The 15,744-nt window shown below is 41.3% G+C and overlaps 1 protein-coding gene across 1 annotated transcript in view; it reads right to left on the bottom strand.

The window, feature by feature from the left end:
* AGBL4 (AGBL carboxypeptidase 4) overlaps window positions 1-15,744 on the bottom strand; it is a 991,536-nt gene that overhangs the window by 958,506 nt on the left and 17,286 nt on the right. The window contains exon 2 of the mRNA XM_075097666.1: window positions 15,274-15,396. Within this exon, the coding sequence (XP_074953767.1) occupies window positions 15,274-15,396 (123 nt within the window). The remainder of the gene's footprint in view (window positions 1-15,273; window positions 15,397-15,744) is intronic.

Raw genomic sequence — 15,744 nt, 5'->3', positions numbered from 1 at the left:
CCACAGTATGTAGGATTTCTGACTGGGCAGGGCCAGCTCGGTTGGCAGATCCCCTCGTGTTGACTAACCACGTGGCTTTTGCTAAATGTGTGTCCCAGTGCTTGAATGTCCCACCCCCCATTGCTCTCAGTGTGGTTTTTAACAGTCCATTGTACCTTTCAATTTTCCCAGAGGCTGGTGCGTGATAGGGGATGTGATACACCCACTCAATGCCGTGCTCTTTGGCCCAGGTGTCTATGAGGCTATTTCGGAAATGAGTCCCATTGTCTGACTCAATCCTCTCTGGGGTGCCATGTCGCCACAGGACTTGTTTCTCAAGACCCAGGATAGTGTTCCGGGCAGTGGCGTGGGGGACAGGATATGTTTCCAGCCAGCCAGTCGTTGTTTCTACCATTGTAAGCACATGGCGCTTGCCTTGGCGGGTCTGTGGGAGTGTGATATAGTCAATTTGCCAGGCCTCCCCATATTTATATTTCAGCCATCGTCCCCCATACCACAGAGGCTTTACCCGCTTCGCTTGCTTGATTGCAGCGCATGTGTCACATTCGTGGATAACCTGTGCAATAATATCCATGGTCAAGTCCACCCCTCGATCACGAGCCCACCTGTATGTTGCATCTCTCCCTTGATGGCCTGAAGTGTCATGGGCCCACCGAGCTAGAAATAGTTCACCCTTATGCTGCCAGTCCAGATCCACCTCAGCCACTTCAATCTTGGCAGCCCGATCTACCTGCTGGTTGTTTCGATGTTCTTCAGTGGCCCGACTCTTGGGGACGTGAGCATCCACATGCCGTACCTTTACAACCAGTTTCTCTACCCGGGCAGCAATATCTTGCCACAATGTGGCAGCCCAGATGGGTTTGCCTCTGCGCTGCCAGTTGCTTTGCTTCCATTGCTGCAGCCAGCCCCACAAGGCATTTGCCACCATCCAGGAGTCAGTATAGAGATAGAGCACTGGCCACTTTTCCCGTTCAGCGATGTCTAAGGCCAGCTGGATGGCCTTTACCTCTGCAAACTGGCTCGATTCACCTTCTCCTTCAGCAGTTTCTGCTACTTGTCGTGTAGGACTCCATACAGCAGCCTTCCATCTCCGGTGCTTTCCCACAAGGCGACAGGACCCATCAGTGAACAGGGCATATTGCTTCTCATCTTCTGGCAGTTTGTTATACAGTGGGGCTTCTTCAGCACGTGTCACCTCCTCCTCTGGTGATAATCCAAAATCTTTGCCTTCTGGCCAGTCCATAATCACTTCCAAGATTCCTGGGCGACTGGGGTTTCCTACTCGAGCCCGCTGGGTGATCAGTGCAACCCATTTACTCCACGTAGCATCAGTTGCATGGTGTGTAGAGGGGATGTTTCCTTTGAACATCCAGCCCAGCACTGGCAGTCGGGGTGCCAGGAGCAACTGTGCTTCAGTACCAACCACTTCTGAAGCAGCTCGAACCCCTTCATATGCTGCCAATATCTCTTTTTCAGTTGGAGTATAGCGGGCTTCAGACCCTCTGTATCCCCGACTCCAAAACCCTAGGGGTCGACCCCGGGTCTCCCCAGGTGCTTTCTGCCAGAGACTCCAGGTAGGGCCATTCTCCCCGGCTGCAGTGTAGAGCACATTTTTTACATCTTGTCCTGCCCGGACTGGCCCAAGAGCTACTGCATGGACTATTTCTCGTTTAATCTGTTCAAAGGCTTGTCGTTGCTCAGGGCCCCATTTGAAATCATTCTTTTTCCGGGTCACTTGATAGAGAGGGCTCACGATCAGACTGTAATTTGGAATATGCATTCTCCAAAAACCCACAACGCCCAAGAAAGCTTGTGTTTCCTTTTTGCTAGTTGGTGGAGACATGGCTGCTATTTTGTTGATCACATCCATTGGAATCTGACGACGACCGTCTTGCCATTTAATTCCTAAGAACTGGATTTCTCGTGCAGGTCCCTTCACCTTACTTTGTTTTATGGCAAAACCAGCTTTCAGAAGGATTTGGACTATTTTCTCACCTTTCTCAAAAACTTCTTCTGCTGTGCTGCCCCACACAATGATGTCATCAATGTATTGAAGGTGTTCTGGAGCTTCTCCCTGTTCCAGTACAGTCTGAATCAGTCCATGGCAAATGGTAGGACTGTGTTTCCACCCCTGGGGCAGTCGATTCCAGGTGTACTGGACGCCCCTCCATGTGAAAGCAAACTGTGGCCTGCACTCTGCTGCCAGAGGGATTGAGAAGAATGCATTAGCAATATCAATTGTGGCATACCACTTGGCCGCCTTTGACTCCAGTTCGTATTGAAGTTCTAGCATGTCTGGCACAGCAGCACTCAACGGTGGAGTGACTTCATTCAGGCCACGATAGTCTACTGTTAGTCTCCACTCTCCATTAGACTTCCGGACTGGCCATATGGGACTGTTAAAGGGTGAGTGGGTCTTACTGATGACTCCTTGGCTCCTCAGTTGGTGAATGAGTTTATGGATGGGGATCAGAGAGTCTCTGTTGGTGCGATATTGCCGCCGGTGCACTGTTGTGGTGGCGATTGGCACCTGTTGTTCTTTGACCTTCAGCAACCCCACCACAGAAGGGTCCTTTGAGAGACCGGGCAAGGTAGACAGCTGTTCAGTTTCCTCCGTCTCCAAGGCAGCTACACCAAAAGCCCACTTGTAACCTTTTGGGTCCTTGAAATACCCTCTCCTGAGGTAGTCTATACCAAGGATGCACGGAGCCTCTGGGCCAGTCACAATGGGGTGCTTCTGCCACTCATTGCCAGTTAGGCTCACTTCGGCCTCCAATACAGTTAGCTCTTGGGATCCCCCTGTCACTCCAGCAATGCTGATGGGTTCTGCCCCTATATAGTTTGATGGCATTAAGGTGCACTGTGCGCCGGTGTCCACTAAAGCTTTATACTCCTGTGGGTCGGACGTGCCAGGCCATCGGATCCACACAGTCCAGTAAGCCCGGTTATCCCTTTCCTCCACCCGGCTGGAGGCAGGGCCCCTCTAGTCCTGATCATGGCAGTCACAACTCACTTCCTGTAAATGTGAATCAGGAGTCCCTCTATTACACTTAGAAATAAAATCTGCGCTTCTACTCCTCTGTCTGGGGACTTGCTCGCTGGAAACTGGAGCAGCAGCTTTCCTGGAAGAACCTCCCTGAGTGACTGTTCTTCCTTGCAGTTCATGTACTCGTGCCTGTAGGGTCGAAGTAGGCTTGCCATCCCACCTCATCATGTCCTCTCCGTGGTCACGCAGGTAGAACCATAGGGTGGCCCGTGGTGTGTATCCCCTTCTTTGAGCCAAAGGACGCTTATTCCTAACAGCTGAGACACTGCTCTGTCGAGGTGGGGAGTAGGACAGATCTTCTTTGAGTTGCTGGACCTCTTGGGATAGTTTCTCCACAGCAGAGACAAGCGAGGAAGAGATATTTGTGTCATAATCCCGGAGTCTATCTATCACCTCTGCCACCGTTGGTGTCTCGTCATCTTTCCAGGACATCACTGCCAATGAGTTTGCATGCGAAGACGGTGCGCTCCGTACAAACTTCCGCCACATGGGTCGTGTGCACTCGGCTTCATCTGGATCTTTGGATGACCGTTGATCATCCAGGTCACCATAAATCACCTCAAACACAGCTAATTCCCTGAGATACTGGATGCCTTTCTCCATAGTTGTCCATTTTCCTGGGCGATATGTAACATCTTCTTTAAAGGGATACCTTTCCTTCACTCCAGACAGGAGTCGCCTCCAGAGGCTGAGGGCTTGTGGTTTTTTTCCAATTGCTTTGTCAACGCCCCCTTCCCCAGAAAGGGATCCCAATTGTTTGGCTTCTTTTCCCTCTAGTTCCAGGCTACTGGCCCCATTATCCCAGCATCGGAGCAGCCAGGTGGCAATGTGCTCACCTGAACGACGGCTATAATCTTTTCGCATATCTCGCAACTCGCTTAAGGACAGGGATCGGGTGGTCTCTATTTCATTTATTACTTCTCCCTCCTCTCCCCGCGATGGCCCTGGTTCTTCATCATCCCGTTCTAAACGAGTTGATGTCCGCTTCCAATATTTCGTCTTATGTATGGGGGCAACTGATACTGGTACGGGTTTATTTTCTGAGCTAGCTCCGGTACTTGTTGTGGGGGTTTGAGTGGCTGCAGTGCCTGTTGTCAGGGCTGGATTGTCTACAGTGCCAGTCACTTTGCATTTCAATCCAGAGACATTCTCTTCCCCCTGGGGGCACTGAATACTGTTGAGCAGGGCTCGGTATGCATGGGCCAGACCCCAGCACGTTGCAGTTATCTGTGTCTCTCTGGAGTTCCCAGCGTAACAACATACTTTCTCCAAATATTCTACTAGTTTTTTAGGATTCTGCACTTGCTCGGGGGTGAAACTCCAAAACACTGGGGGTGCCCACTGCCCTAGGTATTTGCCCATGCTATCCCACATGCCCTGCCACTCGTAACTATCAAGCCTCGGGGCAGATTTCTGGGTGATATTCTTAAGTTGCTTAGTCAAAACCAAAACAACATGCCCAAAAACTAACAATGACTGCACCTTAACCACCCAAGGATGTTCAAGATACATAAAGGTTGTTGTAACAAAGGCACAGACATCATAGAACAAAGTTGCAAAGGTACAATTCTGTATTTCCTCCATGTAAAATCTCTCAGAGGAGGAGGTATAATTGCTAATTGCCTCAACAAGGTGGTATCCGAAGTACAGTAACGGTTTCAGCAAAAACCCCAAATACCAGATAAAGCTGAAAACGAGTGTTTGTATAACAAATCTCGTAGGCAAAACATTACTAATCACAGCAGAACACAGCAGACTCAAACAACCAACACCGATTTTTAACACCAACTGCAAAAAGGACAACATGGTGCTGGGACCAGCAGCTGTTGTTATCTCCAACCCTCGAGCCCCACGTTGGGCGCCAAAAAGACTGTCGTGGTTTAGCAGCAGCTCAGCCCCACACAGTCGCTCGCTCACTCCCCCACCGGTAGATGGGGGAGAGAATCAGAAGGGTAACGCTCGTGGGTTGGGATAAGAACAGTTTAATAATGAAAATTAAAAGAAACAACAGTAGAAATGCAATGTAAAGGAGAACAACGAGAGGCGCAAAGCCCCGGGGGAGGGGGGAAGGGAGGGGAGAGGGGGAACGAACCGCCGGAACAAACCGCACGCGCCGCAGCCGCTCGCCGCCCGCCGACCCGACGCCGCGCCGCCTGCGCGCTGCCACTGCCCCCCCTCAATATACTGGTCATGGTGTCACATGGTATGGAATGAACCTGCCATTGGCCAGTCGGGGTCAGCCGCCCCCACCATGGCCCTGCCCCTCCCAGCCCCCCCTGCCACGCCACGCGGCAGAGCGCGGGAAGCTGGAAAGGTAGCTGACCCCCACAGTGAGGAGAATTAACCCCTTCTCAGCCAAAACCAGCACACTGATCAAATTATAGTTTTGCATGATGTTAATTTTGGCTTGTAACTATAATCTGTAATCTATTTTTAGAAAATAGTAGAGGATTATCATATGTACTGAAAGTGATTAACCATTTAAACCATATGTATCTATCAGGTGACATCAAGGCCTAGCCCAGTAACTGCCAGAAATGGATCCCTAGAGAACAGCACGGGAACAAAGCAATCATTTGAAGATACCTCCCTAGAATAATTCCCCAATTTACAATGTACAGTTTAGGAACCTTCTGAGCCAGAGATGGTGTCAGCGTTTAGTAGCTCTCAACTGATTTTTCTTCTGTGGTCTTGTCAAGTTGGGAGTTGGGTTTTCTTGCTTGAAAGCATGACACAGGCAAACTTTTAGCATCCACAACATCCTGCAGGACAAAGCTCCACAGCTTAATTAGACAACATGTGAGGAACCATCATTCTTTCTTTGCTTTCAACATGTTAACTGCTAGTTTCATTTGATGGCCCTTAGCTTTGTACAAAAAGAAAACAGGGAACCACTGTTTCGTATTCATTGACATTTTGACTAACAAGCCTGCTTTTACAGACCTCTAATATATTCTTCCTCAGTTACCTCTTTTCCAGACTAAGGATTCCTACTCTATTTGGCTGCTGTAGAGGCTGTTGAAAATCTGCTCTGAACTTACAATTATCTGATCTAAGACATTTCTGCGTCCATTTCTAGTTGCTTATTCCAGTCCCTCTCAGAACAGTCAAACAGCAAATCAACACATGTGCTTTTATACTAACTGAGGAGTTGCATACATGTGGTAAGAGGCAGGAGAGAAAGGCTAGGTCTTGAAGAAGGTAGTGTGATAATCAGAAGATAAACTGCCCATGAACATTATAATCAACACACCAACTACAATTAACATCCTAATTCTTTACTGATGAGATTATACTAATTCTTCTTGCATTGTCATTGGCTCCACAGGTCATTAATATCTTTTTCCCACAAGTTAAGATACTTGACTAATGCTGTATTTGTTAGCTGGTATCACATCAACACTAAGCACTCCCCCATTTGTAAAAACACCTTCCATATTCTACTCTGTTTAGATATTTAAAAGGTTAATATTTAGTTCCATTTGCAATGCTGACCTAGCAAGAAAGAAATTAATTTGGCATTACAGCAGTAACATCAATTTCCCATGTAACTTTAGTAATGCATTTACTGGAAAGAGATTAATATCAATTCCATAAATCATTCACATGCTTTTTCCGGAGTTTGAGACATCTGAGTAATGTCATATATGTTAACTGATATCACTTTGTGCGTGCTACACCCATTAATCTATGCCTAGGGTCATCACTAAAAAACAAAGCAAAAAAATTTAAAATCAATCTTTTGTTCTTAATTTTTTTTGTGAATTCTAACTTGCAGTACTCCAAAGGTATTGATACTTTGATAGAACAACACTGCTCTGAACTCAGAACAGACATTCTCAGAAAAGGGAAACATTTGTTAAATTATCCCTACCAGTAGCAATAACCACTTAATATCTTTATGTGAAATATAGCATAAATTACTGTCAACAAATAAGGAAATAACTAAAATAAAGTGTTTCATTAATCAGACACACCTCAATGCCACAAAAGTAGGCTGAAAACAGACATCATTACTGAAATAAGGTATCGACTTCCATTTCTTTTGTTTCTAGGTTGCATATGAGCATTCTCATAGAAGGCAAAGTCAAGTCTGTCTAACTTAGTGATTCCAGCTAAACATGACATATGATAATATAGGAAATTTGGAATAACAACTAGTTTTTGCTCCAAAACACAGTTTTGTCTACTACTAACAGTGTTTACACTGGAAGAAAGTAGCTTAAACAGCTCTTGCGGTTTTTATTTCTATTATTGTGCCATTATTACATTTGCCTGTATTGCTTTATTCCTGTTCTAGGATATCATAGTAGTGCCACTGAAATCAACGTTAAGAAGGGAAATTCTATTCACCTAAATGTAAACACACACAGGATCAGCTTATTTAACTATTTTGGAAGCATATTACAATTGTATATTAGACGGCCAAAATTTCCCAGGGTGGATTTCAGTTTTCCTTTGAACATAATGCTAACAGTATCATCTTCTGTATCATCTTAGTTTCCATTTTTAAACTTTTTACAAACAACAATGTCCAGTTCAGAAAATGTTTTGCCACTCAAATTTTACTGCACTTCATTAATCACAAGTAAGGATTATCTCACCTATTTTCGGCTGTCCAATGTTACATGTCAAGTCTTAGCAACTGGGACATAGGCAGCCCCAAAGGGCAATTCATCCTATATTATCCTTGCTTTTGTTCAAAAGATATCTTTCATGGTAAAGCTCAATGGCCTGTTTCATGCCTGTAAGTGGTTACAATGAGATCAGCGGAATTACAATCACTTACTGAAATTTTGAGTGTTGTGCAAAGTGTTTTATAAGTACATTATCCTATTTTTGAAATATCGAAAGATATTTAAAACTTTAACAAAAACGATATAAGGGTACTTCTCAGTTACATGAGCTCTCTTAATACACTGCAGATCTTAAGTTTTTCCAACTGTCTAAGATCATTTGCAACCCATCAGCACTGAATTTTTTTATCAGGTTTCTCATGCAAAATATTTGATAAACCTGCTGTAGGAAAAGACAAACTAATGTTTGCCAATTATTTTCATTGCAAAGGTGGTCATACATCAGTCAACATAATAATATGAGGTTTACAGTAATTGAGATTGAATCTAAATTTTACAAAACTTTAATTATAACTTTTTGAACATAAATCACAATACACAAATTACCCAATCATAACATTTTTTCATAAAAAAATAAGAATTCATCCAAAGGATAGAAGATTTAATGACTCTTGGCGGAGTTCCACTTTTCAGTTGAAATGAGAATAAAAGCAGACGGCAGCTTCATTTCTAATTTCAAGAAACACAGTATTTTTTAACATTTAAACAGCATTATATTTGACTAACAAGCCAAAATATGTATTTTCAAAACCTTATAAAAAGCCCCTGTATTTAACAGTATGAATGCTGAGAATTACAAACCTCTGTGAGCCAACACTCTTCCTTCAATCCTCAAAAATAATTATAAAACAAGCAATTTGAGACACAAGCAGCAGAAACTGTCAAGCTTGGGTTTTGAGGGTTTTGTTTCCTGCTCCGTGTTCCATCACTATAACCATCCTCACAACACATCACAGCCTACCACTTAACTCCATCTTCCTCCCATGTACCCTGCGACATCCTACCAGACAAGACAGAAGGCACTGTGGTTAATCCAGAAGTATGTACAGGCCAGAGTGACCAGCCAACACATCCATGGCGATTGGCAAGCCAGATGATACCAAACGAAAGGAACAATATTTGAATTTCCCTTGCATTTTTCTTCAGTGAAGCCACAGCTGGCAGTGTCAACAGAAGTTTTTCATATGCCAGCTCTCTATATCAAGAACCTGTGGAGGCAAAAGATATAGCCATTTTGAGCCCATCTTGAAAGGACTAGTGATGGAGCCCTGAAGGCAACTCATGGCTACGCCCAGCAGTCTCTGCACAATGTGTGGATGCCACTGTGAGCACAGGTGTACTCCTTGCTTAGAGGAACTCTAGTCCTGTCAAAGCACTATGAGCACTGCAGTGAAGACAGTTGCTGAGTAGATGGCATTTCTTACACACTTTTTGAAGGTATACTTCTGCAGCAGTTGTATAAATACAGCCTGAATACATGACAGTGTAAGCCATAGGTGTTGATGGACTCTAGACAGTCCAAGACCAGGTATTTTAAAGAGCAAGTCATCCATATTGCCTGATGGCATCCTCTAGACTACCACAAGAATCCAGTATGTTTGAGGTTTCTCCTGATCTATACGAGATGAATGTGCAGGGAACATGAACTCAAACTGCTTCAACACTCAGAGGATCTATTGAATCACCAATGCTCTCACATGACAGCATAAACTCAAATCTGCAAATTTCAGTCTTCACCCAAAAACAAAGAAAAATATCCATGACCAAGAGCTTCTGACACTTCATGGTCCATTTCAGAGCTATAGGATTTCTTCAATTGTGTTCTGGCCTATTCAGCCCTGCTTTTGGGCTTGGAAGAAAAGTGATGTCACTGTCAGCTATATTTCTTTTCTCTGAATCCTGACATAAATGACATTTCTGCAGCCTGCATAAGATATGGTCAAATCCTTGAAGTGCCCATGCTTTGGGGTCATTGCCAAAATTCATCCTCCCTTTTGCAGAGCCAGAAGTTTAGACTGGCATTCTGCACAAAGGCTTGAACTGGCATCAGTGCCATAAAAATATTGGTCTCTTTTCAAGGATTGAGACTTTTGCTTTATGTTTTCTCTGCCCACTTTGCAAAATACATGTGAAAGGCTTCATGTGTATCATGTTAAATTAATAAATTAAATAACTGTTACCTCAAGCAGAAGCAAAGCTACTGCAATTATGTAAGTTCCAAGAAAAAAAATGTTTCCCAGCAATCCAAAAACACCTGGTACAGGAAAAAGTGACTAAGAAAATAAAGACAAACTAGCCACAACACAGAAGAGGTTGCTGACTAAATTGATGCCATCAATTTGCACTAACATGCACTAACATGCACAAATATGCACTAAACCAACACAAGACAGTAGGGGCAGCTGGCTAACCTAAACTTTAAAGTAATTCAGATCCATCAAAATAAAATATCTGAATTATCAATTCGCCTTCTGCATAAGATGCCAGATTCCCTGAAGAAGATTTTTACATCAAAGACTGGGCCTGACTCAGTCAGAAACGACTTCTTTGTATAGCAAGAGTGAATATATCCTTTTTCCCAAAGCACTATATTCTGCAAAAGTCCCAATTTCGCCAGGACTGATAGGATCAGAGGTGAGCGTTTATATAGCACTGCATTGCTGCTGAACTGAAACTGTGTTAATAATTTAATGCATTAATGAATAATAGGAAAAGGAATTACAACTGACCAAATGTATACGTTTCAAACACGACATTTATTTCCTTTAAATTCATTCTACGCAAAGATAACTGTGCTTCCATTTTTCCCTGAAACTAACTCATGTTTCTTGTGAAAATTGACATTGTCCAAAAATTATGTTGTGGTATGCAAGAAATCTGAATTTTCATCAGTTTCTTTTAAGCTAATGATAAATTAATGTTAAAAGCTTCTTTTAGCCATATATATTCTTAAATATTAATAAAGATAACAAGGAAGATTCCAGTTAGAACACTAGCTTGAACTATGGGAAACACAAATTCAAATTCCTGATATCCTTGCAAGTTGATAATTCTCTCTGTCCCTCACTCCTCTGTCTGTTATTTATAAGATAAAGGGTTCAACCAGCATTCTTCATTGTCAATAACTGTATTTATTTTACAGAAATGATTCTTCCACTAGTATTAGATTCACCAAGGGTAAGTTAGGTAAAAGCTAGAAACTAGTTAGGTAGCTCTTCTTCCAAAAAGGATCTGGACAGTATAAGGGATCATAAATTTTACAGAAGTCAACAGTGCCATGCTTTTGTGAAACAGATTATACCACCACAGAGCAGAAGTAAATATATTGCAAGGCAGTACTCCACACAGTATTAGCATCAGCTTATCTGAGTATCATGTTCACCTTGAACCGCTGCCTGTCAAGAAAGGCATGGAATAGCTGGAGAAGGACCAGAGGAAATAAAGAATGATAGAAAATTTGGAAAATGTGACCACTAAGGAACTATTGAAAAAAATAGCAGTTACTTAACCTGAGGAGGGAAAGGCCAAGGCAAGATATGATAGCAGCTTTCCATTAAGTCAAAGAAGAAAGGAATAATCTGTTTTCTGTGCCTATAGCACTGGATGAGAATTAATATATTTTTGGTAAGAACATTTCTACACAGAAAGAAAGTGGGTTTTATATTGAGCAAATTGCAGCGTTAGAATGGATTGCTGCTTTCTCATTGCATCTTTCCTCACTGAAAGCCTCTGAAAAGGGTAGAGAGATATCTGTCAGGAATGGCAAAAATAGTATATTTTGCTCTCAACACCAGAATGGACTAAAAAGAAATCCCAATGCCCATTTCAATTCTACTTTTTATGATTTTTTGAAAGCAAAGCACTTCAAAACAGCAAACTGGACATTGTTTTTCAGAGTATGTAAAAACACACCTCTGTCTCAAACAAATTCATACTTGTCAACACTATTTAACACAATAATGATAGCCATTACAAAAATGAAAGCATATTAAATAGAATTTCTTCTGTACGTGTTAATCATCCTCCTGCTTTCTACAAGCTTCATGTTTTTTCTCTATTCGGAAAGATATTTACATCCATTTCTGCAATATAAAATCATAGTCATTGAAAAATAGGTCTAGAAGGGAGCCATAGCTCTAATCAGCCATATCTTTCAAGAAAATGCAGAATGCAGCCAAAGAGAGGAAATCCACTTATGGAATGACATTTACCACAACTGCTATTTTGAAAGCAAATCATCAACAAATACTCCATGGGTACCACTGTACAGCCAGTTTTGCTCCATCCTAACATAGCTTCATTAAGGACAAGATCATTTGCAGTGAAAATGTTGTATAAACAGATGTCAAAAGTTCTGCTAAAGTTACATTAGATATAGGGTTATAATCACTGTACAGTATAACTACTGTATTTTTAATTGCACTGTGTTTATTTTTAAAGATTTAATAAATCTTTACAAAACCTTAACTATAAAGAACCTTTAATACTTCTTAAGCATGAGGGATCTTAGATTTCAATGACATACTCAAGTTTACTAACAACATCATCACAACAGACAAAGCACAAGTCTTAGGAAAAAAAAAAACATAAATTATATCCCAATAGCCTATTTCCTTCAGGCATATTCAGGTCTATGAGATAACACTAACTTGGAATTATTATAGAATTAATGTGACCTGTTTTCATAGAATCACAGCATCATAGACTGGCTTCGGTAGGAAGGGATCTTTAAAGATCATTTGGTCCATCCCCCCTGCCATGGGCAGGGACATCTTTCACTACATCAGGTTGTTGAAAGCCCGGTCCAACTTGACCTTGGACACTTCCAATGATGGGGCATCCACGACTTCTCTGGGAAACCTGTGTTGTTGTCTCACCACCGTCAGTGTAAAAAACTTCATCCTTATATCCAATCTAAATCTATCCTCTTCCATTGCTCCTTGTCCTGTCCCTACAGGCCTTGGTAAAAAGCCTTTCTCCATCTTTCTTATAAGCCCCCTTTATATACTGAAAGGCCACAATAAGGTCTCTCTGGAACCTTCTCTTCTCCAGGTTGAACAACTCCAGTTCTCTCAGCCTTTCTTCACACGAGAGGTGTTCCAGCCCTCTGACCATTTTTGTGGCCCTCCTCCGGACTCCTATAGCAGGTCCATGTATTACTTGTAGCGGGGACCTGAGAGCTGGGTGCAGTACTCCAGGTGGGATCAGTTTTATAATCTGTTCTTTGAAAAAGGCAATTCCAATACAGTAGTACCATTTTAAGGTGGTACTCAAAAAGCATTAATACACTACTGTATAAATGTTGTATACTACTGCTTAGGTGATAGGAGGGGATAGATTTTAGCATTAATAACAATTTCATAAAAAAATCCAATAATCAGTTAATTTGCTTTGACCCATTAAGGTACTCTAAGCAATTACTTGGTTGACATATTACAAAAGATAAAGGGAATTTACATACGAAACGTACACAATACTATTATCATTCTTGCTAATACATCGTCATCATGAGAAAGTAAATGAAGGTATTAATTTTATTCATATTTGTATTTTGGAGGTGTCTAAATATGCAAAGCAACATCACAGCCTCATCATGCTACAGTGTAAATAAACACAGTATTTCAAATAGCATCTGCCTCTATCACATGCTATTATTGTCAGTGTATAAAGTACGAACATTACCTTTGAACTGAATAAACGTTTTAATTTAAAAATATAATTAATTCTATTGTTCAAAACCTGGAATTAAGGTATCACACAATGATTCACATTACTTCACAAATAATTGGATGGCGGCTACTGATCCTTTCCATTGCAGAGCAGCTTAACACAATGTCATGGTTTTGGCTGGGATAGAGTTAATTTTCTTCACTGCAGCTGGCCTAGCGCTGTGCTTTGGACTTAGTATGAGAACAATTTTGATAACACACCAATGTTTTGGCTGTTGCTGGGTCGAGCTTGTACTAGTCAAGGACTTTTCTAGCTTCCCGTGCTCTGCCGGGTGCACGAGAAGCCGGGAGGGAAGGGGGCACAGCTAAGAGAGCGGATTCAAACTGGCCAAAGGGATATTCCATATCATGTAACATCATGCCCAGTATGAGCTGGCGGGGGGAGGGAGGCAGCAATCGCGGCTCGGGGACCGGCAGCGTCGGTCGGCGGGTGCTGAGCAGTTGTATCATTTGTGTTTCTGGTTTTTTTCCATTTTTCCCTTTTCCTTTTTATTTTATTATCGTTATTGTTATTGTTATCATAATCTATATCATTATCATTATTATTTTATTTTAATTAATAAACTGTTCTTACCTCAAACCACAGGTTTTGGGTTTTTTTGCTTTTGCTCTTCCAGTTCTCTCCCCCATCCCACAGGGGTGGGGGGAGTGAGTGAGCGGCTGCGTGGTGTTTAGTTGCTGACTGGGGCTGAACCATGACACACAATAAAGTAAATTTCTCAGCTTGACCAACTGATTAATTTCGTAAGCCATTTTTTGATACAAAAATTCATAAAACCTTAACTGTTATGAAATAGCATCCAAAGTATTTTTAAAAACACATAACTATTGTCTGAACCTTCAGAGGCATACCTTAAAAATAAAATACTCTTTATTACACACTGCATCATTTACATGTTTGTTACATCATTTTATGTAATGTAATCAAATTATTTCAATAATTTCAAATTTATCCAGGATCTGGCAGTCAGTATTCTATCCTGAGGGTTGTAATTCTTCATAAAAAGTTCATTTTACAAGACATTGTAGCAGCTTTGGCATTACCAGCACCTCTCACATAAACCATGCTAAAAACTATAGTTCATTCTGCCAAATGCATTTTGTATGTATGGTGTTTAACAGTGCTCTGTAGGTCTTTAAGCCAATAACAGTAGATTTAAGCAAAAATTTGGAAACACACATATACGTAACACAAAACTTTAAAACAATGCTACATATTCATATATATACATTTACCCACATATCCCACACATATAAATATATATGATTGAAAATATTCTTTAAATTAATATGCTAACTATAACTCTTGTAAAAATAATTTCTCTTTAAGTTTGCAGTAGCTTCCTAAAGTTTAATTCTCCTTCTATTGACATCAGAGGCAGAACTTCCATTAACCTCAGCAGTACAGAATTAGGCCACAAGAAACAAAAAGAAATATATTTAAAGACAGCACATACAAGTTTGTAAAATTTTCTAACTATGCAAGGATGGGCTTGGCACTTTACAAGGCTAACTTCCCCAGTAAACTTCCAAATTTAATTTTAAAATAACATATTTCAAATACTATGTCTTTGATTAGTGGTCTACAAATACTGTCTATAACTATGGAATAAAATCCAGTTATGTATCTACACGTAGTAAGAGATGGACCTGATGAAATGTACATTGTTGGTAATAAACTTCACAACCCTTTTTACATTTGAATGGTCTGACTTTATGTCATACTCTGGCTGAAGTGATCAGTGAATTAAGTAGTATTTAATGCAAGTCTTAAGAGACTTTATAAAAAGATGACTGATATAGTTAAAACTGCTAATATACTGACAACTCAATAACATAAAATAATGCTGAAAATGCTTACCACTTTCAAAACAGGCATCAAATATAAGATGTCCTTTTTTAGGCTGTCCACAATAACCAGCTGGGAGAACAGTGTACTTGCTCACGTTCCCTGCTATGATATCATCACTTCCTATGGCACTACCTGTTGCAGTAAAAGAAAAAAAAAAGCATGAGCATAAAACAAAAAACTATAAAAAACAGTAGGATATTGCCCCATGCTTTTCTGCATAACATGAAATTTGCACCAGTAATTTAACTCTTCCTTTTCAAAGTTGATTTAAGAATTTGGATATAATAATGGCATCATATGTTAAAGCTTGTCTAAGTAACAAACCACACAGCCTGGTTTCTTGTGCATGCATGTCCTGTGGCTGAACACTCTCATATGCAATAGTCTGATATTCAGCTAGATCCACTTCTTTTGACTGGAGGTCTCTAATACATATATTCTGCATGGATTCCCCAGAACTGAACTCCTTAGCAGCATCTC

This window comes from Phalacrocorax aristotelis, chromosome 6 (assembly GCF_949628215.1).
Source record: "Phalacrocorax aristotelis chromosome 6, bGulAri2.1, whole genome shotgun sequence".
In the NCBI taxonomy this organism is placed as follows: Eukaryota; Metazoa; Chordata; class Aves; order Suliformes; family Phalacrocoracidae; genus Phalacrocorax; species Phalacrocorax aristotelis.
Note: the sequence above shows the minus strand (reverse complement) of the source record. Positions and strands in the feature narration are given on the sequence as shown.